This window comes from Gymnoscopelus braueri (assembly GCF_963280865.1).
Source record: "Gymnoscopelus braueri genome assembly, chromosome: 10".
Taxonomy (NCBI): Eukaryota; Metazoa; Chordata; class Actinopteri; order Myctophiformes; family Myctophidae; genus Gymnoscopelus; species Gymnoscopelus braueri.
In genome coordinates, this window is record NC_137611.1 from 43,976,442 (window position 1) to 43,994,310 (window position 17,869).

Below are 17,869 nucleotides of genomic sequence, written 5' to 3' on the forward strand. Positions count from 1 at the left end.
TTTTATTGAACAATACGGGAGATACGGGTACTCATCGCGGTCCGCATCGCCTTGTAACATCCGTGGCTCGGTGGTAAGCACTTTATATTTGAAATCTGAACGTTTATGTTTATGTGAGAGATGGCAATGTGAAAAAGCTTTAGACCAGGGGGACTCGGCACCATGACTGTCATGGTATGACAGTCATGTTTCAGGGCTATATTATTCTATACCTGCATATTATTCTATGCATGTATATTTTCATCCGCGGCTCTGGTCCAGCTGTTTGAGACGTCATAAGTGATCACGGAATTTGCCGTCGCTTTGAAATGACGCTAAGTGCAGTCCGATCCTTTGAGGCCAGCTGGTCCATAGATCTATGAGCTGGTCGGCCACTCTGTCCTCGCAAATAATCCTCGGCTCCTCGCAGGGGCGGGGCTTAGGCACGAGTGGAGGAAGCGAGGAGAGTGAGCGAGTGACCGAACTTTGGGGAATGGATTTCAGTGGCTCTGCTGTGAACTGCATACATGCCAAGGCATGAAGACTCTGTGGTGATTGGTTTGGCTTCAGCCACACAGCTCTCTCTCTCTCTCTCTCTCTCTCTCTCTCTCTCTCTCAGCTCAGCTCAATTGTTGTTTAAATCAGGAAGACACACCTCAGTGTTTTTCACCGATAGAAACACTTTATTTACCAGCTACTAACTTCAAACAAGGACTTTACTTTGACATCTAAAGCTTTAACAAAAGAACAACAAGACATTGAACAACTATCAGACTACAGACAGAACCAAATGACTCTTTAACTTGATGTGTTGAGCTGAATTCAGCAGGTAAGGCTAGCTGGAAACAATACAAATGTTTATAATATAACTGTATGACTGTATGGTGCACCACAATGCATTGATAGCATTCAAAGCCGGTGGTATGGTATACTATGAGTCGTATGAGATAATTCACTCTTTTACTATTTAAAACACACACACACACACACACACACACACACACACACACACACACACACACACACACACACACACACACACACACACACACACACACACACACACTTCCTCTCTGTCTGTCTGTCTGTCTGTCTGTCTGTCTGTCTCTCGCTCTACTAGTAACAAACCATTTACAGGAAACACTCTGAAAGTACAGATCCAACCTCTAGTAGACTCTCTACTGAGTTTACTCCTCATTTAGTGTCAATTTTAGTGACTATCTACAGTAGCTCTGTAGATAAAGGTATTTTTGTTGCAGAACTGATCGTTTATGACAATATAATTAATAGCTGTAGAAAATAGTCTCTAGTAAGTTTGAAGCCTCAAGTTGTCCACTGCCCACGCCTTATTCTCATCATGTTTAGGCACAAACACACATAATTTTGAAACAGACCTGTCCAGTCCCTGAGCCTAGAGCCTGGGGTTATGAACTCTGATGGCTCAGATTACACTGACAGCAGGGCAAAGCAAAAAGCACCAGTGGTGTAAAGTAGGCCTAACTAAGTACTGTACTTAAGTACAATTTTGAGGTATTTTTACTTTACTGGAGTATTTCCAATTTTCAGTACTTTAACTTCTACTCCACTACATCTCAGAGGCAAATATTGTACTTTTACTCCACTACAATTGACTTTAGTTAGTTACTTTGCAGACAGGGCTGTATTAGCCATTGGGCCGCCGGGGCCGTGGCCGGGGCCGTGGCTATTTTCAAACATTTTAGTATTTTTACTTTTGGTACTTTAAGTACATTTGAATACCAATACTTTTGTACTTTTACTCAAGTAAATTTTGAAATCCAGACTTTTATTTGTAACAGAGTACTTCTACATTGCAGTATCGATACTTTTACTTAAATACAACATTTGCGTACTTTTTCCACCACTGAAAAACACCCACAGTGAAAAATGTAAAAAAATGTAAACACCTTCTTTAACTAATGAATGGATTGTAACAAATTGGTGTAAATGTTAGTTTAAAGGGGCTGTCAGTATTCAATGAGGCCAATTAGGGTTGTCCCGTATTCAAAAACGTATTCAAGTTGTCCCTTAAGGTTATTTTTGTATTTAAATGACAGTATCCAACATGAATATAGCTTATTTTTTCCACTTATCACAAGTTAGTGCAGCATGGGATCAAAACAAAATATAAATATTAAAGCTTATTCAGTGGTGCACCACAAAAATAACCATGTAAACAAATTAAGTGCAGAATCTCAATGCAAAATTATTGTCAAAAATAAAGAAATAAGGTTTTCCCATTCAGACACTAGCATAACATGTATGTCTGCATTTCATTGATTTCAAGGTGAGAAATGTACCTTATGTCACTCTAGTCTAGTCTGTTGCCTTTCAATTATTTCAAAGGCAAAAATACTACCTTATGTCACTGCTAGCCTTAATAGCCTACTGATATTATCAGTAGAATCACAATCAACAATATTGAATTAGTAGGCAAAATTATTCGGAGGAGAGAGAGTGTTTGTGTTGTGTTTGTGGCTGCACTGAGCCATTCAGGCCAGTATTGCCAAATCTGTTTATTATAAGCGACTTTGGGCTTGTTTTTCAGTAAAGTAGCTTGTAAATATTGGGGGTCCTTGGCATGCCAATGTTGTAGAATCACTGCTCTAAAACAACATTAGACAATAAAGTTTGACTGACCTGCCCTAGTTGCTTATTTTGGGCTTCTTTTCCTGGTTGCTTGTTTCTTTCGCAAAATCTGGCAACACTGACTCTGGCTAATGGCTATCAAAGCGTCTTTGATAGCCTGTTGTTTTGGCTTATTCTAACCTCTATACAGTGTAGAGGGACTTACAATATTACACTTACTCTTCTGTTGCTCAGTAGCCTGGTAAACCCTCCCTCCGGAAATCTCAATTCCATTTCATTTCAGGAGTGAGTCTGGCCTGATCCGCCTGTCTGCAATATTGGCTGTGCTGGAGTTGGGCGGGAGTAATACCGTTGACTGACAACCCCTTCAGCCAATGATAATTTTTCCCCTTCAGCCAATCAGCAGTTCACCAGTCTTAATGTGACGCGACGGGACTTTTGAGACAGCCATACCCAAAATGGGTTGCCTTTTTCGGGTACAATGGTGTCACTGCCCGCCCCTACCGGTTCTCTAATTATTATTTTTTAAATAGGCTTTGTCATGATTAATTGACCACATATATGAAGTTAAACAACTAAATTCTATCCAAACGATATCTTATAAGTAAATTCCGTGCCTCAAAATAGAAGTTAGAGAGCTTTTTGAAGTAAAAAAATAGCGGAGAATTGGCCGCACAAGAAAAAGATGGCTGCCGTTCGTGTTTTGGGCTCACTCGAACTCGCCACCTGATTGGCCAACGTAAGCTGTCAATCACAGAACAATGAGCGACGACGCTGATAGGCGCGGCCGTTTGGCATACACAGCCAATATTGCAGAGAGGCGGTTCATGCCAGACTCACTCCAGGAATCAAATAGAAATGAGATTTCCGGAGGGAGGGTTTACCAGGCTAGTTGCTCAGTGCACTTTGTTAAACTTTAACGAGCTTTAACGGGCTACAGCTGGATAGAGAACAAGACATCAACTCTGTATGCACATATAACGTGCAGGTAGGAGGGAGCAGCTACTTTCTATAAATGGGAGAAGTGTATTTACACACTCACACTCACACTCACACTCACACACACACCACCCCTCCGTGCCAAAGTTTTTTTGTAACGTTAAATAACATTATACAAATATTTTATATAAAAAAAAATGTTGTAAAGAATCCCGATCTTTTCGAAAATCGGCTCCGATCTCCGATCACATGATGGGATCGGGACAACCCTAAGGCCAATAATAGCCTACATTTAATTAAGGTCTGTCCACCAAGCACAGAGACTACAAACAGTCCAGAAGTCAGGGCAGGACAAAATTCATATCATATTTTAGTCATCTGGAATGTTTTAGTTGACTAAATATAAGATTTTAGTCGACTAAATCTACAGTTGATTAGTTGACAGATGGCGTCATAATGCCTGATTTAGCTTGTAGATCTGCTATTTTCAGACATCCGAGCGCAACCAAGCATAAAATGACTTTTTAGTTCTACTGGATCTCTTCTCCACTAGTCCCTCCCTAACATTTTAGTCTAACTTTTATTAGTTGACGACATTGTCAATATATTTAGTCATATAGTTTTTAGTCACCATAGCTTAGTTTATATTTAGTTTTTGTTTAGTTTCCATCAACAAACATTTTTCATCTACATTTTTTAGTTGACAAAATTCACACTGCTCTACACTTCATCACATCATTGCACTGGTGTAGGGTGGACTCTAATGTTGACCGGGCAGGATCTGTATAACCCCCGCTCCCCGTAAAATAAGTATCAATACTAAGTAAAAAGTATCAATACTGCAATGTAGAAATGCTCTGTTACAATTAAAAGTCCGGAATTCAAAAGAGCTCCTGGGCTTCAGCCACACAGCCCTCATCTCTCTCTCTCTCCCCTGCTCAGCTTAATGGTTGTTCAAATCTTACCAGCAAGACAGAGCACAGTGTTTTAACTCTTAGAAACACTTTATTTACCAACCATAAACATCAAACAAGGACTTTATACTTATACAAAACAACAAGACATTGAACAACTAACAGACAAGGAACCCACTGACTCTTTAAATTCATCTGTTTCTGAATTCACCAGGTAAGAATTGTAGCTAACAATACAACGTATGTACGTAATGTAATAAGCAGTGGTGTGTGTGTGTGTGTGTGTGTGTGTGTGTGTGTGTGTGTGTGTGTGTGTGTGTGTTAAATAAATAAATAAAATAATGCTGGTTACCAAGGAGGAGTTTAAAGGGATATTTCACTTTCAAATAAAATACACATTAAACAAATGTAGCCTATAGAAAAAGTAATGGAAAAATCACGGCCCCTTCACGCATTAGAATGTCCTCCTAATGCATGAGAGGGCTGACTTTTCCACTACTTTTTTCATTTTAAAAAAGTATAAAAAAATGTCATGATTAATTTATTTGAAAGTGAAATATCCCCTAGTCATAATTATTTGCATATTAGACTAAGTAACAACAACCACAGTTGGGTTTTTAATTGACATGATTTCCCATAGCCAGTCTGGGGACTGGCTCGCTTGACAGACAAATAACTGTATCAGTGCTCCCTGGGCCACAGAAAACCTTTGCTGACATACTTTACAGTACGCTTTGTAATCATCTCCACTGATGCTGTCAAACCAAGAGTTTGCCTCTTCCCACTCATGTTTGTACTTTTGGAGACGTTTGCTCTTTAGAGGATGCGGTGGAGTATCCGCTCTGCAGACATTTAAAAAATGTGTGGTGCCGGTGCAGTGAGCAGCGCTGGTGTCGGTAACTAGGCAACGATGACAGGGCAGGGCAAGGCAGGCACAGACAGAGGATTGGCACAGAGTACACCGGTTGCAGCCACGGGAATTGCCCTTGGGAGGTCCTGCGTGCCTCGATCCCGCCAGCACTATTTAGCTGGCTTTAATATTTCCTGTGTTTTATTTTGTTCATTATCGTTAAATTCAGTGTTGACGTGTGTGTGACAGACAGACGTGTATGGGGTCTGTAGGAAAATACAGGACAAATCTCGTCCTGTATTGGTTCAATACAGGACGCAACATTTATTTCTCAAATAAATAACGATTCCGTATTTTACAGAACAGGTGGTAACCCAAGGGTTATGTTACCAGGTAAGTCTCACAGAATGCATTGACAACAATGTAGTTGGATGGGCACACAAGTTATCCTTTCTTCCACCTGTGTCTTTGTAGCAATGCAGATGTACCAGTAACTGCTGTGTGACCCCTCCTAGGCCCTGGGGCTAAGCCACCAACCTACTTGAAAGCTAGCGCTGCCTCTGGTGTGTGTGACTGACTGGTTTTAGGAATTGCATTAACCGTTCAACAATGTGGGTGCACTCTATGATGAGGTTAACCATAGAAACCTAGATACCTCATTGGTCTCTGCAGTTCATTGGAGCGACCTGTATCTCGGGCGCCATTTTGGAGAAGGCAAGCTTCCTGACTACTGGCCAATCACAGCGCGTCTTTTCCGTGACTTGTCAGAATCTAGTTGTATAAGAATATCTTTATTTTGGTACAACTAGATTCTGCCAAGTCCCGGAAAGACAGGAAGCTGTCAGCAAGTCAGGAAGCTTGCCTTCTCCAAAATGGCGCCGGACATACAGACGCCTCAGAGTTGGAGGAGGCGTCTACCTATACAGTATGTCTATGAGTTTAACAGCCGCCCCTCCCCCTCCACAGCTCAGTCAGCAGCCAGGCTGCATAGCAGGCTCCCAGTTCCAGGCAGCAGACAGACAGGCAGACATTATCACAACGTTAATTCACTCATGCACACAGTGATGTGACTTGCAAACGAGTGATAGAATACTGATTGTTGCGAGTGTCATCATTCAGAATACTACACCACCCAAAAAACACCCATTTTGGCACCCCCCTCCGCCTAGGGCGTCTATAGGACATGCCGGCCCTGCCTGTAATACACCGTTCTGGCTTTTGCCTTTTGCAGGGTAGCTGTCTCAAATGTAGGTGAAATACCCAGATGTCTGCATTTCTATGGCACACAGGTGTTGTTGGACCTGTGCTTCTAGTGTGTCCCTCCAACCCCTCAGTACCACACCAGTGTAGTGTAGAGTGGGTGTGTTACAGTCAGGGACAGGACAAACTGTGGGGATCGTTAGTGGAGTTTCAGGAGCAGGGTAGCGGGACAGGGTAGTGGGACAGAGGTCCAGGGGGTCTCAGATGAAAGTGGTTCTGGAGCATTGAAGAGGGGCTGTGATGGGGGTGTGGTTCAAATGGCTCTGACTCTGGGCGAATCTCTTACAAATCCACAGGGATCTGAGTTCATATCAACCACTGTTCATTCATCTGAGTTCATATCAACCACTGTTCATTCCTCTGAGTTCATATCAACCACTGTTCATTCCTCTGAGTTCATATCAGCCACTGCTCATTCCTCTCCTCGCTATAACTGACTTATGTGTGTTGGTGTTCTTAGGCTCCTTGCTATTAATGACTCGTCCTGACATGTGTGATTGTGTTATTATCGTATGCATTATGTGTCGTAGAGCCATTCTCTTCATGAAACGCAAACTTTCCTATCTGTTGATCCGGGTTGACACAAAATGTACTGTAAATGGCCATGAGAATGTATATGTTTTATTGATTGCACAAGTCATGTAGAAATGAAGGCAGGTGCACAATAGTCTAAAAAGGATAGACACAAGAAAAAAATCGTATTTCCTTTGTGGTCCTTTGGTTGTGACAGGAGAAAAGAAAAGGGGGGTACCTAACAAAAATGGCACAAAATGCATACAGTAGGGCAGGCTGTATATTTTAAATGCAAATAAAAACGGAACACATCAGTCTTGTATTTGTCCACCCCCAAACCAAACAATGCAAACTATATGCAAGGAATTGTTTGTTACATTGTGTATTTGCAAATATATAGTTTAATTCAAATTAGTTGGATCATGCTGTAATTGTGGTTAGTGCAGTTTCCTCCCACCTCTTGTGGTTGGCTTATTAATGTTGTGATATTTCAATAATACAATTATTGCAACATCCCTAGACTTCCCCCGGTATTTTTGTGTAGTATGTAAATGACCTTTGTCTTTGTAATCCTCTCCCCTCTCTTTAGTGAACCATGGCCAGCTGCCCAGATCTAGCAGTGATTGATGAGAAGAGTCTGGACGAGAAGGACTGGAAAGTGATTGGTGCAGGTGGATTTGGTCAAGTCTTTAAGGTCAGACATCTTCAGCGGAAAGGGGATGTGGCCATTAAGCTATTAGGTCTTGATGACGGGTAAGTGATGAGGGTGATACTGAAGAGTACTGTTACTGGTGATGACAATTTAAAAAGATACAAACTGTATTTCAAAGTACACTTACACTGCACTTGTTCTTGGACACACACACACACACACACACACACACACACACACACACACACACACACACACACACACACACACACACACACACACACACACACACAATTTAATTCTTATATTGAAACCCTCTCGTCTTCAGAAAATCAGATAGGGCCTTGGATAGTGAGACTAAACTGATGAGACGGGCAGCGGGCCCCCATGTCATCCAGGTCCTGGGGGTCTTCAGGGGCCGTCAACCATCTGCCCCTGACATACAGATCGGCCTGGTCATGAAATTGATGGAGAGAGGATCCCTCGCCTCCTTGCAGGTCATCTTTTTCCCCTTTATTGATTCACTGATTAATTTGATGATCCAGTGATGTTGAACAATTTCCAACATAGTGAGTCCTTGTAAAATGTTTTTCTGTTTGATCTTTCATCTCAAAAGGTTATGATTATGATTATATTTTATTTATGTTGAACTGATCTGACAATTAAACAACTTAAACTTTATGAAAACCTTATTCTTAAAAGAAAACAATACACAAATGTCACATCATCTTCTCTCCCACTTGGAGGAGACCCCCTGGCAGACCAAGGACCAGATGGAGGGATTATGGGCCCCATTCACGGCCCAAATTGCTAAACACACTAATATCTGATTTGGGACTAGGCAAGAGGCGTTTCCCCGCAAACTTTGCAATTCTGTGGCACCCCCCTTACACGCCAAACACCTTGCACTACCCCTTACATTATGCATAGGTGTGGTTTGGGCATTACAATGATAAAACCAATCACCGTGCCAGAAGCCATTGCCTTTAAGAGAAGACTGCGCTAGCCGTCATCCCCAATCCAATATACAGTGTATATCTCCCTGTCTGCACTGTTGCCTGGTCTGATTATTATAAGCCACATTGGGCTTGTTTTATTGCCGGATTTAATTTGTAGCCTATTGTGTTCACAATAAGCAACTTGTCATATTAGTCAGATCCGGAATAGTATATGAAAGCCATTTAAAATATTTATACTATTGGAATCTTACACACCAGCTGCTCCCAAATAATTAATTACATCATGTTGCGACAACGCTCCTACAGGCAGCCATGGACCTCCAGCTGGTCGACCACAGGGCCGGGTGGTGGTCCACAGACATACAGGAGCACATGGGTATAATAAATTGGCCAGTTTTAGGAAAGGTCTACAGTATGTACTCACGTTGGCTGTTATTGTTCTATTTCCACCATTCTAATGGATTCCAGGGGTGTGTAAACATCTCTGAAGTAGCCCCATTTAGTTTCCTCTGAAGTGACGCAGTTAACTTACATCCATATTGTCCCCATTCTCTTTCATCATCCACCTTTGTGCAATAATCCCGAACTGAGCTACACTTTAAGTTTACATCAATCATAGCCTCTCAAACCCAGATACATTGCTGCGACGCGTAATGTGCGTCGCCTACCTACCCAAAATAACAGACATACAAGCTATCAACGCGCTGCGTCATGGCGTGTCGACAGCTTACAGATCTGTTATTTTACGCAGCATGAACAATGAGGCGCGATCGAGCGGCGCATGAGGCGTGCGCGTGCCACGGAGTAGCCTAACACTAAACCAAACACATTACAACAACATACTAGACATGTAACTTGCTTGGAGCTTTTAATGCAGTGGTTCTCAACCTGTGGGTCGAGACCACCACAACAGAGCTCAAAACGCCAGGCATTGTGAGCTTGTAGATCTGCTATTTTCACAATATTTATCTGTGGAACCGAGTCAAACAAAATGGGGGGGGTCCCCAGTTCAAATATGGTTATTTTGGGGGGTCGATGGCCTGAAAAGATTGAGAACCCCTGCTTTAATGCAGTAAACATGAACGTAGCGTTTACGTGGGGAATATAATAATAATATAATATACAGTATATAATATATAATATAATATTCACCCGCAGCTGGGTTTAACGAGACAAATAATTAATCACCCGCGCAGCGCAAAAGTAGGTCAAATCAATCAGCTGTCTTGTCACTGCAGCAGCAGCAGAGCCCCCTTTAAAGTTTAAACCATAACATGACATATAGAATGGATCTTCAGACAAACTATTGAGATTGAAAAGCTTTCTTCATGTCTTCCTCACCTCAAAGTAAACGTTGGATTATTTCTTCAAATGACCAGAGCACAGGCAGCAGGCAGTACGAGGTAACATGGGCGATTCACGATCCAGTTCTTTATATTGGATGTGATTTCTCCATCGCAACTCTTTCCCATCAAACAAAGTAATCCAAGCTATTTTGAACTCCTTGTTAAAAGCATAATTTTATTAAGACATGACAGCAATATGGAAAAAACGAAAATATCTCAATTAAAAATACATTTCATAGAATAACCGAATATCATTTTGAAAATGGTTATGGGGCAGTGTATATATTTAATATAGCCCTATTTTCTCCAAGCTGTATTTTAAATAAAATATAGACTGTTGGAATAGGGAAGAATGACTCCTGTTCTTAACGAATTACCAAAATTTAATGAGAAAAAAAGGCTTCTTTAGAAAAATGACTGACGGGCTGGGCTGGGCTGGGCCTAATTTGTCAATTATTAGTCGAGCCAGGCTGAAATATTTAGGGGATATGAAAGCTCTAGTTTGAAGTGCTCATGTGGCCTTATAGTCGCTTCTTTTTGTTTTCATAGACCTGTGGTTGCTTATTTCTTGCCAAGGCTGGCAACACGGCTCATGGTCTACCATGCGCTCTGTGGCTGCACTGAGGCGATTTAACATGGGGCCGATGTTTCGTTTCTAAGTCTAAGCTTGCCTTTCAGTAAAACCACATTTGATAGACATAAATATCACCTACATATTACTGATTAGAGAGAATTATATATTTTTGTAATCAGTTAATTATTTCCTGCATAATCAATGAATAAAACTGACGTGTAAAGTATTGCATTGCAGATGCACAAATTGTCTCATTTAAATAGACTATCATCTTATATAAATACAATTGACACAAGGAATTGACACCCTTCCTTCTGCTGATTATAGTCAAATTAGAATCACAGAGATTTGTTGACAATAATAGCATAGTAGAGAGAGGTGCGCGCTTTGCGTCCTGTCTCCACGAAGCCATTGCAGTGTCTGTGTGCACTTGGCGGGTGCTTTTAGAATCCGCTGTCCCCCCTCCCAAAGCCGTACCCATGTGTGTGTGCAGAATAGCAATGTGGTGGATATAGCAACAACACGCCCACGGGCACGCCTCCACGCGCAAATAACGTCGGCATAATGGGTGACGGGTAGAGCAGGTGCTAGAATAACATTTTGGGACAGGGCAGCTCCCTTATCCGTATTTAACAGGTATAGGGTAGGGTTTAGGCTTTAGGAGCGACCGCTGAATAGCGGCCTAAATCTCCACACTGGCCTTGGAACGCCTTGGGATCCCCCAGGAGGAAGTGGCTAATGTTTCCTGGTAAAGGGAAGTCTGGAGCTCTCTTCTGAAACTGTTGCCCCCATCCATCTTCATGATATCCATCTTCATCCATCATCATGATATCATCTTTATCTAAAATTCTAAATCAAAGATAAATATTTAGAGAACATAAAGTATACCATTAATGGTATATAGAACATATCAATGTAAATTCCCATCAAAAGGAGGTGTCATTCACTGCCTCCGTTTTCCCTTTTCTCCTCTGTACATATAGTGTTTGTATTTGTTGATGTACTATTGTGTTACGTTTTTTGGAAACAATGGAAACAACAGATATTTACAGATATTTGTTTTACATCACCAAGTTCGCACAGGTCTGCTTTCCGATACTGCACCGCCACCCCACATGACATATCCCCCCCCCTTCTCTGTCATACTTCGACTATTCGTAAAAAAGCTGATCTACAATGTGATGCATTGTGAGCTTGTATATCTGCTATTTTGAAAAAAGCTTTACAATCTTTGGAAAATGTAAGCTATGTTGATTAATTGAATACATATAGACACACAGGGACCACACATTTTACGCCCACTTTTGAGACAGCGCCGCTACTCGAGGTCTGTTAGAACGATGAACTGCAGCTGCCAATGCATTCCCTATGAGAGGATATGAGAGTTAGCCTACTTTTAAAATTATCCTACATTAACTGGAGACAATATAGAGTTGAATAAAAATATGTTTCCAAATGTATAGAGTGTCTTTATCAACAAATCCTTTCTTAATAGTTGATGTGTTTCACATTTAATTTGCCACTTTAATGGGTTACCCATAATGTTAACACAGCAGAGGGGAGACGGCAGACAGACAAGTAGTTGCATTTTCAGTGACATCACTGTCTTTACGAGCGCTGAGCACCGAGCGCCGACTTTGAATTCTCATCCCAATCCCGACTGACTTCGTTCATGTCTATATTTTGAACATGTCATAGGCTTATATTAATTTTCTACCTACCTCGGAAATAACCCAACTAAATGGAGAAGTGACATATCCCGACATTTTCAACTACTTAGTGAATTCTCCAGGTTAGTATTAATATACACATAGTCTTGCAAGAAGCTGTTTGGATAATTGTCCAAAATAAATAGCCTATACAAATTATACATGAGATCTGGGTATTGAAAACCTCAAGGAATGCGTGTATACCATGCGACTACTTGAACTTTAGATTTCAGATGCTAGAACCTTTGACACACTGATGGAGTATATTATAGTATATTGTGGGTTGTATATTGAGATGACAGATATAGGACATTAAAGAGGATAAATTAAACAAATGGGACAGTTTATTAGAACACAAAAAAAATCGCTACAGCCTCAGTAGTTAACCAGTGAAATTACGGTAGTTCACAATGCCTCTCATGGAGATTGCATTGAGAGCGGCAGTTCATCGTTCTAACGGACCTCGAGTAGCGGCGCTGTCTCAAAAGAAGGCGTGAAATTTGTAGTCCCTGTGTGTCTCTATAGGACCAGAATGGAAACAAGCCCCGAGGACTTTTTTTGTGTTATCCCTTTAGCTTTAATGTCTGTTTACATTTCTGACAAATAAAGTACTCAATCGATCAATCAAAAATACATTAGATGCACCGCCATCTTTATAGTTTGAACATCGTTGCAATTACCTATAGGCCTATGTCGGAGGGAGACTATGGGCATTACTTAAAGGTTTCATGATATTCAGATTTACAAAACATTAAAAGTCTTTATCATGGTCCTTCAAATGTGTATCAAAATGTTCTCCCCCCCCCAAAGGAGAAGGATAGGGGAAGGGCGGGGAGGAGAGGGGGTGGGATTAATGGACTATGACGTCAAAGTCCAGGGGCCAATCCCAGCACTTTGTTTTGCCTAATTATTCAGAAAACCCCAGACCACAGAAAATCCACTGAATGTTCAAAGTTCAGTTTTTTTGGGTGTAATTGGAGTCATAAAACAAAACAAAACACAAAACAAAAATTGAAAAAAAATGAATGTCATGAAACCTTTAAGAATTATATATTTAAATGAGCCTTTATGTGTATGTGTGACTCTGATTCTAAGTCAGACTTTTCTGCTTTGACCCCCCATCAACAGAAAGAACTAAACCACCCTCTACCCTGGTCCCTGGTCTTTCAACTGGCTCATCAAGTGGCTCTGGGCATGAAGCACCTTCACAGTCTCACCCCTTATCCCATCATCCACAAGGACCTGAAGCCTGGCAATGTACTGCTGGACACAGACCTAAATGTCAAGGTGAGTCCCAGACAAATGTTTGGATGATTACCATCAGTGATGATGGGTCAAGCATGTCCAGTCTCTGGGATTGTTCATATTCATATGTATATATATATATATATATATATATATATATATATATATATATATATATATATATATATATATATATATATATATATATATGTTACAGGTAGATTGGCATTCCAGGTAGATTGGAAAATAAGCGCTTGTTTTCACCGCCCGTCCGCCCCCCAGGCAATTCTGTAGAACCAACGCCAGAGGGCAATGCAAGCCACACATGAGTCCCACACCACACACGCACGCATGCACACTCGCACAAACGAGCACGCACACACGCATACGCGCACATGCACGCGCGCGCACACACACACACACGCGAACAAGGGGGCGAGCCTGAGGAGGCGGGGCTGGCGGGCTATGTTAGTGCAGTGAGTGGCAGTTGGGGCAAACCATAGCGGGGCAAACGCAGTCCCCACAACATCATTTACGATTCTGTGCCTATCGGTACATAACTCGGACGGCGCTTAGTCGACTAGGAGACCATCGGCCGGTCGTCGCGGGCACTCGCGCCTGGAGGCGCTCGGGTGCGACTCCTTGGCCTCAAGGTCTCCTGAGTCGGCGCGCCTCCGTCATGGTCCAAAACTATACTTTATCGGCGAAAAAAAACGCGGTTGTTTGAAAAAGTTATGTCCCGAGCGGGAGTCAAACCCAGACTCCCAGTGATAGTGGATGGGGAGTCCAATGATTATCGAAGTGCGCCACTGAGGCCAGTATGTATATATATTCATGTTGTCGTTTTCGTCGTCCTCGCATCGCAGCCCCGCCCCGAGCCTAAAAACAAGCGCTCCACTTCCAATCTACCTGGAATGCCAATCTACCTGTGACATATATATTGATTGATTGATTGATTGATTGATTGATTGATTGATTGATTGATTGATTGATTGATTGAATGAATACTTCATTAGTCAGAAATGTTAACAGCATTCAGTACAGTCAGACATTTAGGCTAAAAGGATAACAAAAAATAGTCCTGGGGAATTGTTTCCATTGTGGTCCTATGTATTGAATTCATAAACATACAACAAATAACACAATAATACATATCAACAAATACAAAACACTATTATGTACAAAATGAAAAAATGTTGGCAGTGAATGGCACCTCCTTTCTGTGGGAAACATTGTGTTTACCTCCCCTAGTGGTCTCCTCCTGCCAGTAATCCACATTTGTTAAGGGACAGTGTCAGGCATTCCACATTTTGGTGGTAGAGTAGTAGAGTGAGAATTTTACCATGTTTGTTCTAGAACTGGGTGGTACCAGTTCGTTGTCACTATTGTATATATATCAGTATTGTGGCTGTTGATGTCACTCACTTTGGAGAAGTAGATAGTCAGGAGAAGTAGTTAGTCAGGATATTGAGGGCACTGACTATCTTAAATACTAATCCCATATTGAATTCCTTAACCCTGTCTTCTACCCTGAGCCATCCCAGACTAGCAAAATGTGTTGGAATTAGGTCGGTCATGGGATGAAGTGAATACAAAAAAATACCAGGCATACTTGTCCATCCCACCTGTATCACTGCAGAAACTTTCCATGGACCAGGTCAGGAATTTCATGACGGCCGAGATGGCCCTGGCGTCTTGGTCAAAGTGTCCATCATGCTTTTGTGTGATTTACAACTCAGTTGTACAAACAGTGCCACTTAAAAACACAAGCACCACAGGCTGGCAACACATGCACGCACGTGTGAGCACACGCACACTCTCAAACACACACACACACACACACACACACACACACACACACACACACACACACACACACACACAGGGCCCTGTCAGCACACACAGAGTAGTATTGTTTGCATACACCCATCTGGGGTGTTTAACCTACTTTATTCACCTGCATCAACATGTTGTGACAGGACAGCCTGAATGTCTTGTACATGCACCAACTATATATGAATGTAACAGGCTTACGCTACAAATGCTTAAATGAAACCTGTCAATCCCTAAAAGGTGTTTTCATATACAAAAAGACACGTTTACCACACTGGCGATTGTAAACATACACATTATGAGAAAAGTATCAGAGAATAGGAAAGATGCATATTAACGCTTACTATATCATCATTCACTCTTGCTCTCTCTCTCTCCTAACCCTCTCTCTATTCCTCCTTCCATTTATCTGCATGTCTCTCTTCCTCCGTCTCTGCTTCCTTTATTTTCTCTCCATTCTCCTCTCTTATTCATCCAGATCACTGACTTTGGCATTTCCAAGTTAGTCAACGCTGTGACGTCCGTTGGTATCAAGGGGATGGGAACGCCAAGCTACATGCCTCCAGAGGCTTTAATCCCCTCCTTGACATACACAGCCACCCTTGCCTTTGATGTCTACAGGTATAAATGTCTATTATATCCCCAGAATCAACTCAGCTGTCTGCTGCTGCAAAGCCCTGTGAATGTCCAACATAAATCATGAACTGCTCATTACGTGTAGTGGATAGGCTTCATGTTGTCATGTTGTCATGTTGATCTTTCTGTTTTATTAGATTTGTTTTGTTTTGTTTAACAGAAAGTAGATACATGTAGCTACTTATGTGTAAACTAACCTAAGTTCACCTAGGCCTATGTGTACAATGACAAATACCCCAACAATATGGACATTTTATCTAGTTGCTATTTTGTTGTTCTTTGTTTGTGTTATGTGTTATTGTTACAGTATATGTAAGGTAATTGCTGACGTTGCTGATGTCTCTCTTTTTATTATAGCTATGGGATACTTCTGTGGTCCATTGTGAAGGGGAAAGAACCATATGGCAAGTGATGTTCTCTCTCTTCTTTATTTGTTCTTGCTTTGTCCTTTGTCTTCATTTTCAGTTCTCTCTCCATCAATCTCCCACTCCTTAAATCACTCCGCATTGCCTCTGACTCACAGATGGCACTCTTTGGCTTAATCCAACAATAGCAATAAACACATGATACCTATTCTATAGATTACTAAGGATTCTCTTCTCTCCTTTCATCCCCACCCATCGTCCATCCTCCTCTTCTCTCAGGGGATGTCAAGCGCCAGGTGCTAGATCATTGCATCCCTCTGGGAGAAAGGCCGGACCTGAATGACCTGAAAGAGGTTGACCCAGAGGCCCTGGGGCTGGAGGACCTGGTACAACTCATGGAGAGGTGCTGGCACCAAAAACAGGATGAAAGACCTCTGTTTCCAGGTGAGAAGGCTGCCATGTAACAAACATCACTTGGATGGAAAGTTGAATAGTTTTAGACCTCCAACCTGCAGAGATACTGTAGGCTTGCTGACACTGGTGAACTGATCACCAACAGGAGACAAATGAAATGCCACTGAACACAATGGAATATTCCTGCTATAGTGTGTGTGTCGTGACCGTGTGTGGGTGCTTTCGTTAGTTATGGGTTTGTGTATTTTCAAGTGCCGTGAATGCAGTGCTGTGCCTCCTGTTTAATGAGTTGCAAGTTTGTGTTGCAGTGGCAGGTGTTCGTGCTCATGAAGACAGACAGATTACATACACACACATACACACAAAATAACGTGTAGAAGGGGCTAGCAACACTTAAAAACTACTGTGCAAAACGGAGAGCTGTGTTCAACTACTGTTAACACTAAAAGTGCAACAAATCAAATTGGGTATTTTAGGCAGTTCTAATCATCAAACAGGCAGTTGCTAAGATGTGGTTGCTAGGGCAACATTAGTGAGGGACAAGGACTGTATACTGAGTCCAATGACGTAATCCACAAGCCTATACGTCAAGTGGTTCAAAATGTATGACCTGTCAGTAATTGATTGGTCAAGAAAGGGGACAGGGCTAACATACACCAATAACAAAAGAGAGGGACAATCAAATGTTATTGTTTGTCTGTCTGATTGATTGATCGATTGTTTGATTGATTGATTGAATACTTTCTTAGTCAGAAATGTAAACAGTATGTGGGACAGTAAGACATTAAAGCTAAAATGATAACACAAAAATGTCCTGGGGACTTGTTTCCATGTGGTCCTATGTATTCGATTAATCAAATAGCATACAATATTACATGTCATCAACAAATACACTATATGTACAAAGGAGATGGGAAAATGAAATTTACCTCCCCTCGTGGTCCCCTGATAGATGTTTTTCAGCCATTGACCAATCAGGAAAGGTGGCATGGCTAAGTTACACCAATGATGTGTATTATGATTGGACACTGAAACCAGTTCAATGATATGACACGCATGTCTGTATAAAATAAG

The 17,869-nt window shown here is 41.6% G+C and overlaps 1 protein-coding gene across 2 annotated transcripts in view; it reads left to right on the top strand.

The window, feature by feature from the left end:
* The first annotated feature begins 589 nt into the window (after nt 1-589).
* LOC308093099 (uncharacterized protein) overlaps nt 590-17,869 on the top strand; it is a 55,766-nt gene continuing 38,486 nt past the window's right edge. For both annotated transcript variants that reach the window (XM_080439314.1, XM_080439315.1), the window contains exons 1-7: nt 590-808; nt 7,652-7,815; nt 8,043-8,211; nt 13,431-13,589; nt 15,859-16,001; nt 16,374-16,420; nt 16,661-16,825. In XM_080439314.1, the coding sequence (XP_080295440.1) occupies nt 7,658-7,815; nt 8,043-8,211; nt 13,431-13,589; nt 15,859-16,001; nt 16,374-16,420; nt 16,661-16,825 (841 nt within the window). In that variant the 5' untranslated portion in view covers nt 590-808; nt 7,652-7,657. The remainder of the gene's footprint in view (nt 809-7,651; nt 7,816-8,042; nt 8,212-13,430; nt 13,590-15,858; nt 16,002-16,373; nt 16,421-16,660; nt 16,826-17,869) is intronic.